This window comes from Drosophila suzukii, chromosome 2L, assembly GCF_043229965.1.
Source record: "Drosophila suzukii chromosome 2L, CBGP_Dsuzu_IsoJpt1.0, whole genome shotgun sequence".
NCBI lineage: Eukaryota > Metazoa > Arthropoda > Insecta > Diptera > Drosophilidae > Drosophila > Drosophila suzukii.
Genome location: NC_092080.1, coordinates 5,278,550 through 5,300,225, shown reverse-complemented (window position 1 = coordinate 5,300,225; position 21,676 = coordinate 5,278,550). Strand labels below are relative to the sequence as shown.

Here is a 21,676-nt window from a genome sequence, read left to right as displayed (position 1 = left end):
CGCGCGTGTCATTGTGTGTGTGTGCGGCCCAAGAAGCGGTCGGCCCCCCGCCCCCTCTCCAGTCAGCACCCCCCTCCCCCACCACCCATTCATCCCATCCCATTGCCCCTTTTGTTGTTGCTGCCGTGTTTCTTTTGCTCTTTATCAAAACAACTGCGCAGTCGACGTCGACGCCGCGGCGCAGTCAGCCTTCACACAGCAGAGGGAGCAAAAACAATACAGTCCATGAAATGTGCATTAAAACACCGTGACTATTTTGCAAATAATTATTGTTTATCATAAGAGTTCTAAAAAGGATTCAATAAGAAGTGAAGAAGTGTAAAGTTAAATTTAGAAAACTTGGTCAACAATTAACTAACTCTTTTGTGAATTAACTCTAAGATTTCTTGGTCAAAAAACAAACTTTTAATTGATCAGATAAAAAATTTAGGAGATCTTAGGGTCCAGGTTTTTTTCTCAAAATACTCTGTTTATTATCAAGCAAAATGAAAACCATAATTTATTACTCGATACTCAGTGCTACTTTCATGACCACCGCTGTACGTCTGGTAGTGTTTTTTTTGGCGCGCACTGCTCTTTCTCTCTCTCAATCTCACTCACTCTCTCCGTCGAGTCGCGCTCTCTCTCGCTCCTAACCCCCCTCCCAACATCATCACACCATTGTTGTTGCTTTAAGCATGACAAAGCACCGTAGAATTTCACAACAGGCCAAAAGAGAACTTCATTACGATGTTCGTTTTTGTTTTTCCACGAAACAACTGTTTACTCTGCTTCTGCTGCTGCCGCCTGTGCTCATTTCAATTTCGCTGCCGGCGTCGCAGTTGGCGTCGCTGTTGACTGCGCTGTCGGTGCGGTGCGTTTACAAATCGATGCCAATAGGTTTGCGACTGTTTGCCGAAACAGACGCCAGACGCTAACAGACGGTGCTCGCGAGCGGTTGTAACTAACGGTAGAGCTATAGTACATCTATTGCGCGCGTAACGGGAAAATTACGGAGCAGTAAAAGCGCAACAGCGCCTCCGAAATAGCGGTAAATATCGCCACTGCGAGTGTGCGTGCGTATGTATGTGTGTTAGTGTGTGTGTGTTTCAGGGAGATGTTTGTTTTCGCCACAGCCTCCTTTTGTTTTCCTTTCCTCATTCGTATTGTTTGCTAAACAAATAACGGAAAAGCAATTGCCAGACGCAGAAAATTGTTTGAAATATTTTTCGCAAAAGGATACTACATTTTAAGCGGAATATCAGTGAAAAACAAATATTAAACATGTGTTGACATAAAATGCTTTTACAAGACATCTTGAAAGTGAAAAAAAAAATATGTGAAAAATGTGATGAAGCCCAAAACGTTTTAAATAGACAGTCAAAAATTATGTGCAAAAACAAACCATTAAAATACCAGCAAAACAGTTTAAAATAACCAAAAATGTTTAAAACATATTTAATCAAAAGGTCAATATCTCAAAGAATTGATTAAAACTGTGTGATTTATTATATAATATTTTGAAAAACTTAAAAAATATAAATAATTGAATCTCAACAAAAGGAAATCACATGATCAACACAATAAAAATATGTAATTTTCAATAAAACCCAGCAAAAATCCAAAACAGGAACCCAACTCTTAAGCAACCATATATTTTCAGAACAATAACAAGTACACAATTCAATTGATCAAATATTTTGAAACACACTCAAAAACCTTGCGAAGCTTTGAAAGCAAATATTTATTTTGGTTCGATAAAGAAATACCATTTAGGCAAACAATAACCAATATTCAAACAAATATTTCACAAAAAGTGTTTTCAAAATTTATTTCAATACCGTATAGAGCATGTGCGTACGATTGTAAAATGTTTTTTATTTCATTCCGCGCGCCTTGAAATGTATTTTTAAGTTTCTGTGCTCAATTTCGCTTTGGATGTTGTTTACTTTTTGCGTTGTTTAATTTGTTTTGGCCTGTGTTGCCTTCTCTCCCTCTTCTTCCTTCTCTTTTTTTTATTTTTTATTCAAAATGACAAAAGGCGAAAACAAACTAAATTGTGGATAACATGGATTTTATGCAAATTCAACGTTTTCTGATTCAGACCTTTTATTTTGGCAGCGATTTTAAACGAATTCAAAATGGTTGAAGACTGCCCCCAATGAAATCTGTCACATAAAAAAACTCCCAAAACTAATTGATTACGTAAGAAACCATATTTAAAGTAAAACAACACATTTAATTTAAAAATAAACAGCCAATAAAAAGTGCCTTGCGAGGCATTTCCGCCGTGATTCACATTACAAGACAATAAAAACGGTGACATTTAGAAATTCCTGATAAAATCCCCCATACATGATTCTCGGCAATCAAACAACAAATAAAATCAAAGTTTCCGAGACATGCAAATTAATTTGTAGCTCAGAAAAAAACCCAAAATCCATAAACACACAATCAGTAAACAACAAATGTACAAAATATAAGATCGAATTGACCGCAGAATTCCAAGAAAATCCCTCAAAACTGTGCTACTTAAAAATAACACGAGGTTGCCGTCGAAATGTGCGAGGCAAAAGCCGAAAAAACCTGGCCAAAAACGCATTTAAAACATTTTCAATTTTGTGGCAATAACGGCAAGTACATAATTGGAAAATCACTCGAACACAAACAAAGAGCGAAAAAAGTGCGTAAAAAAGGCAGCGTGGCGTAAAAAAACAAGTTCTAAAAATAGACCAAAATGTGTCGCGTCTAAAAATTGACGCAGAGTGTGGCGCAAACAACAAAAGCAAACAACTAAACACAAAAAAAAAAACACAGACAAATAAAACACAAACAATAAAAAGCACATGAAAGCTGAACTAAAAACAAATTAAGTTTTTATCGCCCCGTCTCTTTCCAACTCTGATTGTGCAAGTGTGTGTGTGTGTGTGTGTGTGCCGTGCGCGAGTTTACCGTTATGATTCATCCAGCTGTTTGCGCAGCGTTGAAATCTGCGCAAAAAGAAATACTTCTCGAACTTTAGTTGGCGAGACAAAAACCGATTACTAAACAATTTATTTTATGAAATTATGTGTGCTAAAACACAAAGGCATTTATGTACTTGTAGTAATACAGTGGCGGTCGGTAGAATAGTTCTAGTTAATAAAACTGCAAAAAAAAGTTTACAGTGGCTATCAGTAGAACTTCAGGCAACGAAATCTTTTTAAGAAAAAATTACACAGAAAGAAATTTTTAATAGTTTGATAGCTTAGATTTTTTTTCTATTTAAACTTTAAAAATTAAGAAAAATATTAATGTCTTTTTAAAATTGTGGAGAGATAAACCAAATCTTCTATTATCAAGAACAAGTTAAATCCTTATATATTTAACCCTATTTAAATCGAATTCGAACTGAGATTGATCCCTTGTGCACTGTAGGATCACGTAGATTGTTCACAACCTAAATGCCGATAATATTTACATAACAACTTTTTGATGACTACTTGAACCTGGCTTATAGGGGACTTTCCTAAAAAACGTAGATTTGATTCTCCGCCAATACAAGATTGTTTAAAAAAATAATAAACAACCATAGTATTTATAATCTGGAAGTATTACATGTAGTGGGGTTTCCCTTAAAATCCTAAGACGGATTTTCCAGAACCCCCAGATCGCATCTGGTATTCCGTAATCCAGTGCTATTATATTGACCGCTTTTGTGCTTTGTAAATACGTACGACAAGTACTAAAACGTAAAGCAAATTGCGCTCGTCGCCAAAACCAGGAAGCGAAAATCTACGTTCGACAAAGATTGATGTAAAAGCGAGATGCCGCATAGTATAAATCCCATGTGCTGGTGTTGGTGCGAGTGAAAGCGCACGTGTCCCTGGGTGTAGATTTTGCCCAAGTGTGTAGTGTGTGTAGTGTGTGTGTGTGTACTGTGCGAAATACACTTCCGTCTATTGTGAATGACGAGGCGCGAGCAGTTGCCTTGCCATCTTTGTTATCGTTTGTTGTTGCTTCTGTTTCTGTTGACTTGTGACATTTACACACACGATTACGAAGAAAAAGAAAAGGAAGAAAAAACAACAACATTACCACTCACGCGTTTTTCTTGGCAGAATTTTCTCCGCCAGCAGAAACTGCGACATTTTCATTATACACATATAAAAATAATATCACTTACAGGCAGTAAAGGCTATAAAATATTTTCTAAAAGCCTTAGGGTCAAATTAACTTTAAAAGGTCCCTGGTTCAATACCCAGTGGTTATACAAATTTTTGTTTGTTTATTCAACAAAATTTTAAATTGGTCTTTCTAGAACTCAAGTATTTATGGATTGGCTTGGCTTCGGGTATGCTAAGATCTTGTAGAGCTACGTTTTTAAGGGCACTCAAATTTTTGAAAGGTCCCTGGCTCAATACATAGTGGTTTAAAAAAGAGTTTTGATTAATTAAACCAAACTCTAAATCGGACTTTCTATAGCTCAGGGATATATATTTCTGGCGTCACTTTCGGACTTACTTTAATTTTATAGATATTCATAAGCTCTAAAAGGGCGCTCTAATTTTTAAAAGGCTATGGTTCAAAACCCAGTGGCTTAGAAAATATTTTTTTTAATATGCACATACATATATGTGCATATCTAGAACACTTCGATATATGGTTGTGGCACCTCCGATAAGCATTCGCACATGCTTTGATCTTATAGATCTACAGTATCTAAGTATATTCTAAAACTTTCCAATAATTATGGTATTTTTCCATGTGTAAAAACAAGTTGCACGTCAAAATGCTAATGCCGAATAAAATCTGCTTTATCATCCACTGCGGACTTTATTCCTCCGTATAATGCCATATCGAGCTATATACTATATATAGTGCCACTGACCTAGGCAGACGATGACGTGTTCTGTAAAACTGATTATAAAAAAATTGCTACGGACCTATAACAGGGAATTTGCTGAATGGAAAAAGCTCGTTTCGATTGTTTTCACTGTTTGCCGAGATTACGAATGTCGATCAGTTAAAGTTCAGATAATGGCGATCTTTAGAATGTTGAATAAACAACGCAATATCGGTTTTGGGTTTTTTTCTTCCCTACACTGAGATTTCTCAAGTAATTATGGAATCTCCACAGAACATTTCAGGTGACATTTGAAAAAGATATGGCTACGTCACGGCTACGGGCAATTTCATAATTTTGCGTCACATCATGGTTTAGATACAATTTCGCCTAATCTACCCTTGGAGACGTTCCCGATAAGCGCGAGGGCTGAGTTTATTTTTGGATGTTGGCACAGATATTATAATTGTTTTTTTAGGGATTAGAATAAAGCTAAATACGGTTAGGGGATAGCCAGAACCATTTTTGTTGTGAAATTACTTCTAGCAAAGTTGGACTGGATTAGAGATAATAAATACTAATGCAATTGTCGATCTCTACAGTCAACAATATTTAAACGGTTTTATATTTGCAAGTGATATTTTCGAACCAATTACAAATATCTAAGTCAAATGTTAGGTGGCTAAAATATTTATTTTATTTTCCCTTTCCGTGCATTTAATTTACACAAAATGTCATTCGAAATTTATCAATTAGATGTCAAATCAAATAGCACAAATCTCAGCAATTAGCAAGTTGACTGCCACCGGACTTACGAGCTTATAGAGCTATTGCATAGAGGCCTATTTCAGTAGGGTGATGATGATGAGAATTGCTTTTGGTCTTCAAGTTTCGGGCTGTTATGTTTGCTTTTGGCCATGCTTAGTTGTTGGCCTGAAAAATTTCCCATTTCTGATTAACACCTCGACGGACAAATAAGTTAACAGAGAACCCAGAGACCGAATGAAATGGAATATCATATACGAAATAGTATAAATGACCAATGGCGATCGTTTTGATTGCACGTATTTGGCCGCAAACAGTTCGCTGAAAATGTTTCGAGTGGTGAATGAGTGTGTGGAATAATGAGTCATGGTTATCATTTGACTCAGGGACGGAATGTTTGACGTGCGGGAAAAACCCGGCGATAACGTAAACAAAACGATAAATGCCCAAGTCAAACTTGTTTTGATAGACTTTTAATTGAATACTATTTAGGTTTGTGCTAAGGAAAAGTCAGATCTAGTGCCAAATATTAAAAAATCTTAACTATCTTTAAGAAGACCATCTATACAAAAAAAAAGAGAAGGTTAAGATATAATACCGGTTTTATTAAAAGTGTTACGATAATTATAGTATAGATTATTATTATTATTACAGATAGAGAAGTTTACAAAACTAAACTAATTAAAGTATAGATAAAAGTCTATACTATACAGTTTCATTTCTGTATAAAAAGAGTCTAGAATTTATATTTACGGTATTATTTTTAAACCAATTAAATTCAGTTTAATACTTTGGGAAGTATTAACTTAATACTTTGGAAAGTATTAACTTAATACTTTGGAGAGTATTAACTTAATACTAATCTTATCGACCCCCAATATATGCTCAATAGTGTAGAATTAATGTAACAGCTGCTTTTCGGCTTAAAAGGTCTTATGTTAACTAATCATCTTTTACTTTCTTATCTTTTTAGTTAATGAAAAGTAGTAAACACAGTGCTAAATGAAAGAGAATGAGACCCAGTCGACAGGACCCAAGAAGACGATGTTGATTGAGTGCATTTCGCGTGACATTCCCTGAGAGTTTTCTTCAGAAAGCGAAGAGCGCCAGAAGCAAAGCTCAAGTAGAGCTCTCGGCTATAAAGAGCTATACATATATTATTTTAGTAGTATATAAAAAAAAAGAATCCACCCATCCAACGATCGGTTGAGAGGCGTGGCAAATGAACTTCAATCCGGCCAGCGTGGTAGCCGCCGCAGCAGCAGCCGCACATCAGACGTTCCAGCACCATCATCATAATCACCATCCGCATTTGAACCACCACCAAACCACTATCATCCACCACCAACAACAACATCAACATCAACAACAGCTGATCCCACTGCCCGTCGGCGGGGGAGGAGGTCAACCAGTGGGTGATATATCACCCAAAATCATGGAGTGGACCAATGACGATGCTCTGGAACTAATAGAGCAGTATCGCTGCCATACGGAACTTTGGAATCGTGCCGATCCCAAGTACAAGGATAAACTCTGTCGTTTCCGAGCGTGGTCGGAAATAGCCGAGCGTTTCGGTTGCAGTAAGGCGGAAGTGGAGCGCAAAATGAACGTACTCCTAACCCAATATCGACGGGAGAAGCACAAGATGTTTGTGAAGATATACCAGGGCATCCAGCCCAATCCGTCCAAATGGTATGCCTTCAAACGCTTCGATTTCATGGAGGCGGGCGGTGGCAGTTTGAGTGGTGGTGGTGGTGGTGTTGGAGGTCCTGGAGGACCAGGTTTGAATGCCTCGAGCGGCAATCTTGTGCCGAATCCCGTCTCCTCATCCGCCGCCGCTGCCGCCCACAATGGGCTGAACGGACTGGCGGCTGCGGCGGCGGCGGCGGCCTATGAGAGCGGTACGATCGCAGCGGCCGGAAATGGAGGAGCACCAGTCAGTGGACCAGGTGGCGGAGGAGCACCTGGTTCTCAGCCCGCCATGCAGCACAGACGCATCAAGACCAAAGAGCTGAAATATTTCGGAGCGGTAAGTGGTATTTTAATTTTTAAAAATAAATATATATTTAAAAGAACCGAAACTTAAAGAAACCCCCACTTTTGATTAAATCCCAGAAATGTCTTATCCCACATTATTGGGTATTCCTCATGTGTTCATAAATATTTATGGTACTCATTTTGTATTGTCTTTATAAAGTTTTTATTTTAACTTTAACCAATAACTATTTATATATAAAAAAATCGAAAAAACTAAGATTAAATACCAGAAGTTGTACAAAGCATATTGTTGGGTAGTTCCTCACATGTCCATAAATATCTATGATACTCAATTGGTATTTTCTTTACAAAATTTTTATTTTATCATCAACCAATAATAGTTTAATTTAATAATAATATATATTTAAAAAAAAAAACAAAAAAAAAGAAAGGTCCATAGAACATTCTTAGGTATTCCTCACATGTCTATAAATATCTATGGCTCTCAGTTTGTATTTTCTTGTGAATTTTTGTTTGTTATAAAAACCAAAATGACTAAACAGTGATTTTTGAGTAGAAACATTATAACTTAATTATCTTACATCTCTTAAACATTATCTAAAAATTAGTGTCAGACTTTAAAAGTCTCAAAAATCGTTGATGATCTTTTTAAACCGTCTTTATTTTTTCTTCGAGGCAAAAATAAAGTACTAAGCTTTTAAAACGCCTCTTAGTTTTTAATCAATCATGGCTAATAAAATAATTCTTCTAAAATCGATAGTAATTGTTAAGACATATATATTTTACTTGCCTACCTTAATAATTTTTGATTAATAAAAATTCGTATTTCATTGAGAAGAGAGCTTCTCTTATCAAACATATAAAAACATGTGTACATACATTTGTACATTGTTCATAGAGATTAAAAATCAAAAGTCCACTTCCAGAAATGATGAAAAATTAACCAGACTTAAAACAGATTTTAACCCTAGGAGTCAATAAAGTGAGAGATGAAAATGAGATAAGCCATAAAATATTTTGTTGGATTTTTACTTAGCCACGTAATATCTTTAGGGAATATAAATGTATTTTTCTCTGATTAAAAAAATGAATCATTCAGCTTTTTCTAGTAAAAAAAAATATTAAAGTGTTCTTGATAAAAAAAATATATTTTGAAAATGAATGGCCTTGTCGTTAGACTTTACTTCTAAATAATTTTAATTCATTCATTTCTTTAGAACTCTTATCAAAATCTAATTCAAATGAAACGTTTTATAGGCACACGTGTGACTTTATTTTACGTCTTGGCAACAAATACCTACATATTTTACTCATTTTATTTCATACATATTTTTGGAAGCTAATCAATTGAAATATTTTACAGGCAAATAAAATAATAAAAAACTTTAGTGCTAATTTCAATCAAAACAACGGCTTTGAGTTAACTGTGAAATGAGAGAGGGAGAGTGAGAGAGAGTTGCCCCAAGAGACAGAGACAGAGAGCCCCACTCTCTCTTTGGGGCTCGAGCAAACATGTGCGCAAGTGACTTGCGGTTTTTGCACTGAGAGCGTGAGCGGGAGAGTGGCCCCACTCCACTCTCTCTCTCTCTCTGTCTCTCGCTCTTTCTTGTTTGTGCTCTTTTTTGTTGTTGACGATCAAAACAGAATTAAAAATTTACGCATAAATTTTTCTTAGAAATGCGCAGTGGTGTGCGTGTGTGTGTGTGAGGCATTGGCCCCAACTCTCTCCCCCTCTGCCCGTCTCTCTCCCCCTCTCTCTCTCTTTCGCACTGTCTGTCTGCTTGTTGTTGGTATTTTTGTTGCTTTTATTTGCGTTGTCGCGCCAGGCAAGCAAAAAGTGGGCGGGAGCGGGGGTTCGAGAGGGGTGTGTTGGGTTTGGGGGGCCCTGACATTTCGTCGCCGCTCTTCTTCACCTTAATCTTCTCCTTCGTTTGTTGTTGTTATTGCTATTGCTATTGTTGTTGTTTCTCTGTATGATGAAATGTTTGTTTTGCACGGCGAAATGTGTTGGCGACTGCGACGCTGGCAGAGAAAACGCAGCACTTGCTACGGTGATTTTTTTGAGTTCCATTTTGTTCCGTTTGTTATTTTGATTACCCTTACTAAGGGTTATAAGTATCTGTATGGAAAGTTCGTTGGATCTCAGGATCTACAAGAGCTACGGTGACTATTTTTGGGATGCAGGCCTAAAATGAAGCCCTCTAAACATTTCCATACTTTTCCATAGCCTACTTTGAAATCTTTAATTAATCTTAATCTTACTCCACATTGTCTAACACTACTAGTCAGTCAAATGAGTGCTCTAATGTGAGTTTTTTGTTAAAGTTCAACTATTTATAATAGCATTTATTATTCTAATTAAACCAAAGCGTTGTTTTTCTCAAATTCCCTGTGTATTATATTAAAACGACCATGGCCTAACTAGCAACTTTGGATCCTGAAACTCCGCTTTGGTCTGGGTCTTTGTTTTACTGTTGCTGTAGTGACGTTTTGTTTTGTGGTTACCCAGTGGACACCGCACCCCACCCTCGATTTACCTCCCCGTTTTGCCCGTCGTGATTCGCTGGAAGCTTTTGTTTTTACTTGGCTCTGTTGTTTGTCAGACTTATCAAAACAAAATGCCAGGAGTTGTTGTTGCCGTTCGCCTTCTCTTCTGGCTGTTTTCGCTCGTTTTTTGCTGCTGTTTCTAGAAAACAAATGAAATTTTTGCAAGGAAAAGAATATAAAACTTGGCGCCTGGACTTTTTCTTAGTTTTATGTGTGTGTTATTTTTTTTTATTTTTTGTTTCGAGGGAGTGAGTAGACTTGGGAAAATCGGGGGCGTGGCTCAGCTAAATGCATGCAACTTGTTTGTCCAAGTCATGTCACCTTTGGTTTTCTGGTATCCATAAAATATTTTGGTATTTAAGAGACCATTAAAATTGTAGCAGCGGTAACCTGCTTTGAATAAAACCAAAAAAATTTGTTTGTTAAATTAAAGTTTGCAGTTCATCCAAGTTTTCAAGAAAAGTTTTTCATAATTAAAAAAGTTTTATTACTTAATTTTTATTGGTTATAATGTACAATTTATTTTTGGTGATGGAGTTTCTAATGATGATTTCCCAAAACTTGTTATCAGTGGGTCATTAAATTTGGCTTCATTAAATCATTTGCATCATTAGTTAGATAGAATGTTATCTAGAAGTTCGTGGTTTTTATAAAAGTACTTCTTATTGCTTTTAATTTAATTCGTTTAATCACTGTATCCTAATTTCCTTTGGAGTTTTCTTTTGCTCACTTTTGACAAGACAAACCCACCTTAAACCACCCCATATAGCCATTTTTTTAAACATTTTTTTGCTACCATTGTTTTTTTTCTACTGTTTTTGTGTTTTGGTTTGGCTTTGGTCTCGTGTTGTTTTTTCTGCTTCTGCGTCATTATTATTTGCGTGTGCAGGCACTAACAACAACGCCCACGCCCCCTTTTCAGAACGCCCACCAACGGACAGAGCGCCCATCCACCCACCACCCCCCACCACCCACAACCACAGCCCACCGCCCACCGCCCCCTTATTGTTATGTATTTTTGTTCATATTTTGCAATTGTTTTGCTCTGCGGTATTTTCCTCAAGACAAGTGAACAATATGCTGTTTTTGTTGTTGTTTCGGTTGTTGTCCCGCAATGTTGTGGCTAGCAAACGACTCACGCACCGCCTCACATCCCACCATCCAGCATTTGCACCTTATAATCTGGAACACCTGCAAAAAACCAATATTTCCTAACAAATTATAAGCTTTAAAATAAGTTTTTATACCAAAAACAAGCAATATTTAAAAACGCGAATTCTTCAGTCGAAAATAGTCAGGCACAGAGTGTGCTTTTATAAATAAAGCATTACTTAAAAAATAAAATATAGAAGTCAAAGCTCTTTTAGGGTAGTGTTAACCATTAAACGAACCCTTTTTTCGAAAGCGCAGCCGCAAATTCTTCAGGATTTTGCAAAGTCATGCCTGTGAAAAAAAAAATAGTATTTCCTAACAAATTATAAGCTTTAAAAAAGGTTAATAATCCCAAAAACGAACAATAGTCAGGCACATCGATTGATGTTAAGTGCATTAGTTATAAAGAAAATATCGAATTCAAAGCTTTTTTAGGATTAAATAATGCTTTTTGTTTGTAAAGCAACCGCGAATTCTTCAGGATATTGCAAAATCATGCTGTTAGTTTCACCATCGAGTGCTTGAGCACTGTTTTAGGCAGTTCTTTAGAAATTGAACGATATTTTAGTAATGCTTTACACTTTCCACAATTCCTTAAGTTTTAAATTTATAAAAATTCTTGAAACTTCACTTATAATTTGAAAATAAGTTTTCCGAGTGTAATTTCCTCTTGTTTGTGTTTCCTATTGTTGTTGTAGTTGGAGCGGCAGTAGCAGTAGAGTAGCGGAGTATCAAGCTGTTGTTGTAATTCGCGTTGTTTTGTTTTCCCTTGCATTGCCTATAAACCACCCACTTTCCACCCCCGCGGTGGCGGAATGAAAAGTGCAAGGCAAATAAGCAGCGACTGCGACGCCGGCAGCGAAGTCAACGTTTGTTTTTGTTTACTCATTCATTGCAAAGTTGTTTAGAGCCAAGCGCGCAGCGTTTGGTTTTTTTTTTTCTTATATGTGTGTATGTAGATGATAATGATGATAGTAGTGATGATGATAGGGTATAGGGTTTGTTGTTGTGGGTGGAAAATCCGGGAGGTATTTGGGGCGGTAGAAGTGCTTAGAACTCGCTGTAGTTCCCCGCCGTCGAGAGTTGTGCAAGAATTTTTGGAGTTTTGGGCGAAGTCGGGAAACTATGTAAAGAAAATTATGGATTGTAGAGGAATATGTATTACAACAACAAATGTATGATAAATATTTTGCAAATTTTTCCCAAAGCTATGTTGATAAGAAGATTTTTAAAGATATTCAGATTTTTCCTTTGAAACTTGGCAACTCTGGAAGCGAAAGAAATTGTATTGTAAATCTGCGTAATAAAATTCTAAGATATTGTATCGGTCCAAGTGAACCACATATGTGAAAATGGCCAGAAACTTCCCCAGCATGTAGAAACCAATGCTTTTAGGGGATTAACTCCTAAACCGAGACACTTGGCAACTCTGGAAGCGAAAAAAATACTATTTGTCAGTCTGCGTTAAATAAATTCTACGATATTGTATCGGTCCAAGTGAAATATGCGAAAATAGCCGGAAACTTCCCCAGCATATATGTAGAAACCAATCCTCTTAGGAGATTAACTTTTAAACCGAGACACTTGGCAACTCTGGAAGCGAAAAAATTGTATTTAAAGAACTGTGTTAAATAAAATTCTACGATATTGTATCGGTCCAAGTGAAATACGTGGAAATAGCCAGAGACTTCCCCAGCATATAGAAACCAATGCTTTTAGGGGATTAACTCCTAAACCGAGAAACTTGGCAACTCTGGAAGAGGAAAAAATTTTATTTGTAAAACGGTGTTAAATAAAATTGTATGATATTGTATCGTTCCAAGTGAAATATGTGGAAATAGCCGGAAACTTCCGCAGCATATAGAAACCAATGCTTTTAGGAGATTAACTCCTAAACCGAGACACTTGGCAACTCTGGAATTGGCACCTGCCAGGTGACAAAGCCATCTCATGCACACAGACACAGACACACCTGCGCACACCGCAATGCATTTTCAATTGCAATTTGTTCCACTGTTAATTTTACGACTCCCCGGCCAGTGTAAATCCCCCCCCCCCCCGCATTTTTAGAGGGGATAAAAGGGGGCTTGGGGGTTTTGTGTGCGGCGCTTGCGCTTGCGGTTTTCATGGCAGTTTCATTAATGTTAGTGTGGCAGTTGCTGTTGTTGTTACTTGCGCCGTAATTTTTGTTGTTGCTGCGGTATATGCGCTTTTGCGAAAATATCGCCATCGTACTTCAAAAACATTTGCGTGAGCAGCAGATAGATACAGTCGAACTTTGCTAACTTGAATTTCTTGAAATTCCTCCGCTGGCGAAACATGTTTCTTAAAATAACATGAACTTTACAATGTGTAAGTTCAAAATTCTTGAACTATATAACGTATAATTTGCTTAACACTCTTGGCAAAACATTACTACAGTTGCACTTTAGTTACTTGAGTCTCTGGAAAGTATTCAGTTAGAAAAACTTGTTTTTTAAAAATAATAATAATTTTGTATTGAGGTAAATGGATATTTTTCATATACCATTTTTATATTCCTTGATGTAGTTGAATTTCAAACATATAAAAAATGTAACCTGTAAAAAATGTAACTTTAATATTTTGGAACATTTTTTTTTTTTGGATAAGCAACCTTTTTTTAGTTTTTGTAATTATTGTTTGAATTTATATTAATATATGCATGTATTTCTTAAATACAACATTTTGGAATTTTTTTTGTTTGGATACAAAACCTATTTTCAGTTTTTCTTAAGACCACTTTTAAGAAATTTTTTCTAAAAATCCTAGACGACTATAACTAGATTAGTTCCATCGAAATTAAAAGTAATGAATTTATATATTCTTTTCAAATGCAATTTTTTTCATCTGCCCCTCTTTGGGATTATTATATCCCCCTGAAAAAATACTAGCTACGCCTCTTTATGTATCTTTGATCTATGGAGTTATTAAAAAATATCTTTTTTGGATGCCTTACTGTGGCTGTGAATGGGTGGTGAGGGGAAAGGGGTTTGGTGGGGAGAAAGTGGGCGGTGAAAGGGGGTGGGGCAGGGGCAGTGGGAGAGGGAGAGGGAGGAGCGGATTTCGTGCCAAAGGAGTAGAAGCAGCGACGACGACGACGCGTAGTTTGTGTAGTGTGTTATTTATTCATTGGATTGGATGATAATCAGTTTGTTTACATTTTTCAGTTGCACACACAATCCGAGAGAAAGAGCGAGGGAGAGAGCGGGCGGGCTAGAGAGAGAGTGTGGATGAGAGCGAGAGAGTGCGAGTTCATTCTCTTGTCTGTTTTATTTTATTTGCCTTAACAAAATAATAATACAGACATGCAAACACGCATATAGCGTACTCGTACACACACACAAACACACGCGAACACACTGCTCTGAATGCGTAAACAACAAAAGCAGCTGCAACAACAATAACAACAACTAGTCAGGGGCGGAGGAGAGTGGGGCGGAGGGGGGCGTAGTTGAGGAAACTTAAAAACAGCAGCGGGGGCAACAACAAATAAACAACCCAGGTTGAACCCTTATTCTCGGGATGCCCCAATAAACAACAATCGAGTTTTGACATTTGTTGGCGTTTGATGAACAAATTGTGGAAATCAAATTTGGAAAATACAAATATTACACATGAAAAGATAAGGGGTATTTAAATATTTGAAAACTTTTTTCTGGGTCTCATAATAAAAAATACATCTCATAACCTACAGATACAAATAAAAGCTGGAATAGTAATAAAATCAGTTTTGAAATTTTTTTTTTATTTAAGATACTCCTGAAAGCACATCTTAAAAGAATGTAATTTCTTTTGGTATCAAAAATAATATAAGAGCATTCTGACTTCGTCTTTTCCAAACTTTTTTGGTTCCCTGGTGTTTTTGTCGCAGCTTTTTGATGGAAAGTTCTAGGCGCCATAAGTCAGACAGACAAAAAAGGCAAAATCAAAGAGATCGGCGCAGACAGACAGGGATGGCAATAGCCATTGAGGGGGGAGAAAGACAGAGAGAGAGAGAGAGAGAGACAGAGATGGAGAGAGGGAGCGCCTACTTTGATCACCGTAGAGTTGACCACATTAAACTTTTTATTGCTGTTATAGTTGTTGCTGAATTATTTTCGAGTGAGACCCCAAACGTGGGGTAGGTTAATGCTAATGCCGTCGCCTGACCATTAAAAGCCCTCTCTATATATCGCTCTCTTTCGCTGTCCCGATCTCTCTATCTCTCTTTTTCTTCCAAGTAGAAGAATTTTTCGGGCATACTCTTTCAAGTGTCGGAAGACTCTCTGCAACTAATGCTGACATTTGCAAAAGTTTTCACAAAAGACAACAAACAGCATGGGATATTGATATTGAATTGGTTTATTTTTATTGTCTGTCGATTTAATGCATGATGTAATACTGATTCGAAAGTCTTAAAACATAGATAACAATATTTATTTATAAAATACTGGTTATAAGCTGATACTTAAGATGTGAAATATATTTTTAAATAACTAAAGCCTAACTCTAAAAAATGATATATAAAGGTTTTATTAAAAACATTAAAAACTTAAATATATCTCCATTCTTTATAACGAATATTATTCACCCTTCAGATACAATCTCCCAAATTTCCGATCAGAAGACCGTTAATTTCCGTTCTATCAATCTCTTAATGAGTCACCCACACTGTCAAAAATACCACGCTCTCTTAAAGCTTTCTCTTAAAATCTTAGCTTTATCACTCTCTCCCTCTCCCTTTTGCTCGTCGGCTCTCTCCCGCTCTCGCACGTTATTCGGCTGTTCGAAATTTTTACTACGCCGCTAGAATAATTTCGGACCAAAATATTACGAGTTCGAGTCGCGTTGTGGTCGCTTTCGCACACACAAAACAAAAAAAAAAGTCCAGCAACAACAAGTGTAAAGACAGGGCATTAAAAAATACTGATCTTTGATAAATACGTTAATCAAAATGCATTACCACAATAGTAATAATAATAACATTGATCTGAGATCGCCAGGAATTCCACATAGAATTCCCCTAGAATCGGTGGCAACTACAAACTCATCAAACGTAAGTTTAAGCAATATTTGGTTAAGGGAGGTATTTTTACCGGGCGGGTTTGTTTGGAAAGTTCGCGCACTTTGTCACCTGTATGGGTGTTTTGTTTATACTCTCTCTTAAGGTATTGTACACATCTTCAGAACTTTGGTATATAATAGATTCTCTCAAATCTATCATAATATTGTACCAATTAAATGCTAGAAACATTAAAAGTTAATAGGATCTATAAAGTAAATACATATATTATTGTTATCTTTATGTAAAATGTCCCTATAAAACTCGATTTACTTCAATATATATCTTTTAAGATAGTTCTTAATGATCTTAACTTGGTACCTTTAGTTTCTTTGCCTTTAATAATACTGACATATATGAATTTCTAGAACTGATCAATATAACACTAAATCCCTAAACTTTTCTGACCAAAAAGCATTTAATAATATATATTTATACTAAGGGCATACAATTTTTACTAAACTTTCTTTCTTGATACTTTGCATGCGTGTGTCTGCTAATTTGTTTTGATCGCTTCGTGTGTTTGCCATATTGGTATCTTAAAAAAAAAACAACAATAACTCGATCTGAGCGCATTCAAATTATTATTTATTTACCATTATTATCATAATTGGGTCTGACTTCGTTCATTCGGCTTTAATTTATGTTTAGGATTTACTCAAAGCATTGACAAAAACAACTTTTGGCGGGGGGTTTGACCGGCATTGGAATGCGGTGGGAAAAAACAAAAACAGAAATTTCTAAATAATTTCAACTCAATCGGAAATACGCCATACAAGTGTATGTTTTTGGCGATCACAATTGGCATTATTATATGCAAATTGGTTTTGACTTCTAACGAAATACGACAGGTATTGAAAAATACAAGTAAAGTTGTCTGGATTGGGGTTTAAAAGGGGGTATTTAAAAACAAAAAATATAATACAGGGTTCTAGAAAACATAAAGGTGTGGAAATATCACTAGGTTTTATAAAGCCCTTATAAACCAGTTAAAATCATAATTGTTGCAGAAGAGACCGAAAAAAAAAACAAACCCAACTTTAATCTGTAATCTTCTATCAAACATAGACGTGCTTATCCACAATGATTTTACAAAATTTTAATACGAGACATAAATATAGCTTAGTCACAATGATTTTATTAAACCAGTCATCATTACTGTTAGTTTTGAAATCTATTTCCTTTTGCTATCTCAAAACTTTATTGGTTTTTCATTTTTGACAATATTTAGACCACTTTTCGATAAAAGATATGGATATAAAGATAAAATCCGGGTTTATAAGCTGGCAGATACTAACGTGACCTACATTTAAAATGGTTGTTTCAGGTGATTATTATTAAGTAGAGAAATATTTTTATAAAGTATATATTTATTCATTAGCATAACATAACATTTAACAAAACAAAGATATTTTATAGTCGCAATAAAGTTAAATATTTTACATTATTATTGTATTCCTTTTGGATTTTTTTTTTATTTTTAAGATACAAATTTAGATGGTTTTTTAAGCAGTTTATTTTAAAGTTATCCATTTTAAATTTAACATTCAGATGGTTTTTATTATAATTATCATTTTTTATGGTTTTTTCCAATATACATATACGAGTATACTTTTTTAAGCGATAAAGTTCTTTATACATTTTACATAAAGCATTTTTAATAGATCTTTCGAATGTATCTACATTTTGGGATCGGAAAAGTTTTAACTTAGCAAAAGTAAAGCTCTTAATTAATCGCTTTCCATTTAATACTTTTATGGTTTGATTATTAGTTCTCAAGTAGCTTGGTTCGTCGCGTTTCTTATCTTGATGGGTCACTCTTTTGGACTGCGTCACGATGACGAAGTTATGAACCTTTGAACACCCGCCCAAAAACGCTTTATCACTAACCCTTTCGTATTCGTTCCGTTCTTCACTTCCAGATGGGCCTGAATATACCCATGCTGATAGCGAGCAGTCAGACGCTGGACAGTTGGAATACGGCGGGTCAGTACTCGCCGCCGATATCGGGTTCCGGAGGCGGGGGCTCGGAGCGCGGAGGAAGTGGTGGTGGTGGAGTGCCCCCCCAGCAATTGCGAGTGCCCCTGCCCATGAGCTACCATGGTGGCACTGGCGGCGGTGGTAGCAGCAGTAGTGATTTCCAGCAGAGTCCCCTGAAAACGATGGATACCTCGGATAATGAGGATAACAATAATACCAAGGAGGATGTGGCGGCGGCAGCGGCATTGGGACAACTGGCTGCCAAGGTGGAGCTACGATCGCCGGTGGGCGGTGGAGGAGGAGGAGGAGGTCCTAATCCAGGTGGTGGTGGCTCCAGTAGCAGGGAGGCCAACGATCCAGCCAGCGATCCCATTAAATCCGATCGGACTTTAAGCGAGGCAGGCAGCAGTCCAGGCATACCCAATACCAACATGCACGAGGCGCACAAGAATCACCTGCTGAACAGTCCAGCGGGCGGAGGAGGAAGGGCAGTGACCCCCAGGCAGGCGCACGAGCAAATGCACCACCACAGCCATCCGCATACGCAGCACCACCTGCAGCAGCAGCAGCAGCAACTGCAACAGCAGCAACAGCAACTGCAGCAGCAGCAGCAACAGCAGCAGCACCTGCAACAGCAGCAGCTGCATCATGGCCACGAGGATTTGGATATCAAGCAGGAGCTGGTGGACTATTTCCATGGCCAGGCGGCTGCTGCTGTTGGGGTTGGTGGTGGCCCAGCACCACCGCCACCACCCGAATCGCATCGTTCCTATAGCTCGGCGGGCGAGGAGAGTCGCCTCCAGTTGGTGGACATGGCCCAGGATCTGCGGGTGGCCCAGGCGAAGGCCAATTTCAGTGCCTTTGTACTGCCGCCCAGAGGCAGCAGCGATGCAGCCGGCAGCACACCCGTTGCCATGCCCTTGAATATGCGAAAATTAACCGGTAGTACTGGCAGTGCGGGTCATATGCTAATGAATTCACTGCTGGGCTCCAGGGAGAGCATGTCGGATGGCGAGGAACCGGATCCGGATAACGATGAGGCCACCGAATCGGCCACCAGTCCTGGGCGGCACATCAAGAGCAGCGTTTCCGCCCAGGCAGCCGTTGCGGCATCCGCCTTCTATGCCGAGTCCCTCAATCGAGACGATTGCGATTTCATTGGCTCGAATGTATCGCTCAAGCTGCGCACCATGGATCGCACGCAGCGGATCATTGCGGAGAAGCTGATCAGCGAGGTCCTGTACTATGGGCAATTCAACGAGCTGGAACGCTCGGCCAGGATACAGCCAAAGTGACAGTGGCGCCCCAAGAAGTGGACGGCTGCGGTGGGGAATGGCAGTGGTGGAGGTGGTGGTGCCGCCCCTGCCGTGGGTCTGGGCATCGGAGTGGGTCTGACCAGGATACGGCTGGGCAGAAGCCTGCTGGCCCCGCAGCATGGCAAGTGAATTCCATCTGAAATAGATAGATAGATAGTCAACACAGAGAGAAAAACAGTAAATAGAAACAGAAACCAATACAGAAAACAGTACAACTTATTTTTAGTTTGGCCAGGATCGGGGTCACCACTTGTACAAAGCTTGGCAGAGAAAGGGGCAGCGTTACTTAGGCGGAGAGAAAGTGGAGGGGGAGAAGAAAGCATACCAGAGCTTGGAGAAAGGTACTTACATATATGAAAAAGGGAGAGATGGGGATGTTTTTTAAAATCTAAAAGGTGTCTTAAACATTTTAAAACCAAAACTCTTTTAAATATGTGAGAATCCTTTGTTCTGAAGGTGTGGTTTGGTCTTTTCTATAAAGAAAACTAAAAAAAAAGCCCCACCATGTGCAATTTGTACTATATTTTTATAAGGAAAGAAAAAACCAACAAACGTTGAATCAAAATACATCCTAGTTTTTAATTTATATTGTTAAAATCATAACAATCTTGTTCATTCACCATCTCTCCCTGGGTGAAAATACGCAAAGCAACATAGAACACAAACCAAAGTTACTTTCTATTCTGTTCGAAGGGCTGCTTAAACAATAGTTTAGCTTTTGTGTCCACAACTTCAATATTAAACTACATAAAATACATAGATACTAGATAGGTTATAATGGGTCTGGGGAACGGGGTCTTCGACACACCTGAGACATCTAACTAGCAGAATCTCAGTATTACTTATAAAATACACTCTACATAGACCATAGATAACCGCAAGCAAAAAACAAAATAGAAGGATAGGAATGAAAGCATTTGCCATAGATCGATTCCTTGGGGCCGATCGTCCACTTCTGGGTGTTATCCGGTTGCCGAATGTTCCAGCCCGACTTTAAACCTCGCTGTAGAACAGAAATACATAACAAATACATTGAAGAGTAAGCAAAAAAAACTATTGTAAAGACAAAGGAAAAGCGGCTGCTAAAAAGTCAAGCTCCCAATTTGGGCACCACTGAAACTCAAGTTCCCAAAATAAAAAATCCAACCGTTTGAGAAGGGGTCTTGTAAGAACTATATGTTTTCTATATACCTGTAAATGGATAACAAAATATATAATATATCATTGTACCTTATTTTGAAACAGAGATGTTTTCTTAGTCACTTAAGTCTGGTCGTCGAAGAGTCACCAATCCAAAACCCAACAACTGAAACCAACCAACCAACCAACAAACAAACAAAAAGCAACCGCAAAAGCAAACTTTTACCTATATTATACAAATACTGTCGTCACTAGTTCGTTAAAGAAACAACAAAAACAAACGCAAAAAACAAAGGAAAAAGAAAAAGCAAAACAACATTGTACATTTTCGTGTTTATTTTTTTAGGTCCTATTGATTTTTGCATAATATCTAAGTAGTTTTTATTTTTATATGCAAAGCAAAGCAGAGCAAAAAAACAGAAACATTGAATTAATTTATATGAATATATATATACATAGATATATAAATGTGTACGTATACCTAATAAAATATGGGCAAATTAGTTAGTCACATAAACGAGAGAAAGAGATAGAGGTTCGTTGAGGATGATGATGAAATGCAGCTCGGCTTTTGCTGCTGCGTTTTTAGCCGTCGTTTTTACCCTAGCATAGAAGAAAAAATAAATCAAAAACCAACAAAAGTCCAAACTGAAATGAAAAGTCATGTGTAAAAAATGGTAAATTAAATGTGAATAAATTAATTGTGTGTGAAATTAGCGAGAATTTGTTTGGCATCGATGTGCAAGCGTGTGTTAGTGTGATTGCGTATGGGAAGTAAACCAAAATTAGTTTTTCCTGAATGTGTAAACAGCAGCTAAAAAACATAAATAAATGTGTGTACCTATTTGTCTGACAAGCATTGTAAACGCTGTGTTTCTTCTAATTAATGGATAGTTAAGGGCTCTAATGGTT

The 21,676-nt window shown here is 37.4% G+C and overlaps 1 protein-coding gene across 2 annotated transcripts; it reads left to right on the top strand.

Moving 5' to 3' along the window:
* Positions 1-871: 871 nt before the first annotated feature.
* On the top strand, positions 872-21,630 carry LOC108021304 (ell-associated factor Eaf). 2 transcript variants are annotated; one of them, XM_036812935.3, is made up of 3 exons: positions 872-1,030; positions 6,543-7,598; positions 18,251-21,630. In XM_036812935.3, the coding sequence occupies exons 2-3, from the start codon at positions 6,792-6,794 to the stop codon at positions 19,601-19,603; spliced, it is 2,160 nt and encodes a 719-aa protein (XP_036668830.2). In that variant the 5' UTR covers positions 872-1,030; positions 6,543-6,791; the 3' UTR covers positions 19,604-21,630. The 2 variants fall into 2 exon arrangements, with proteins under 2 accessions (XP_036668830.2, XP_016945445.2); XM_017089956.4 differs by lacking the exons at positions 872-1,030; positions 6,543-7,598 and adding an exon at positions 16,096-16,322.
* Positions 21,631-21,676: the final 46 nt, after the last annotated feature.

Excerpts from the sequence above, each read along its gene's own strand:
- LOC108021304 (XM_036812935.3), top strand. The coding sequence starts at position 6,792 with ATGAACTTCAATCCGGCCAGCGTGGTAGCCGCCGCAGCAGCAGCCGCA. Across the intron at positions 7,599-18,250 it reads AGCTGAAATATTTCGGAGCG|ATGGGCCTGAATATACCCAT; the intron begins GTAAGTGGTATT and ends CTTCACTTCCAG.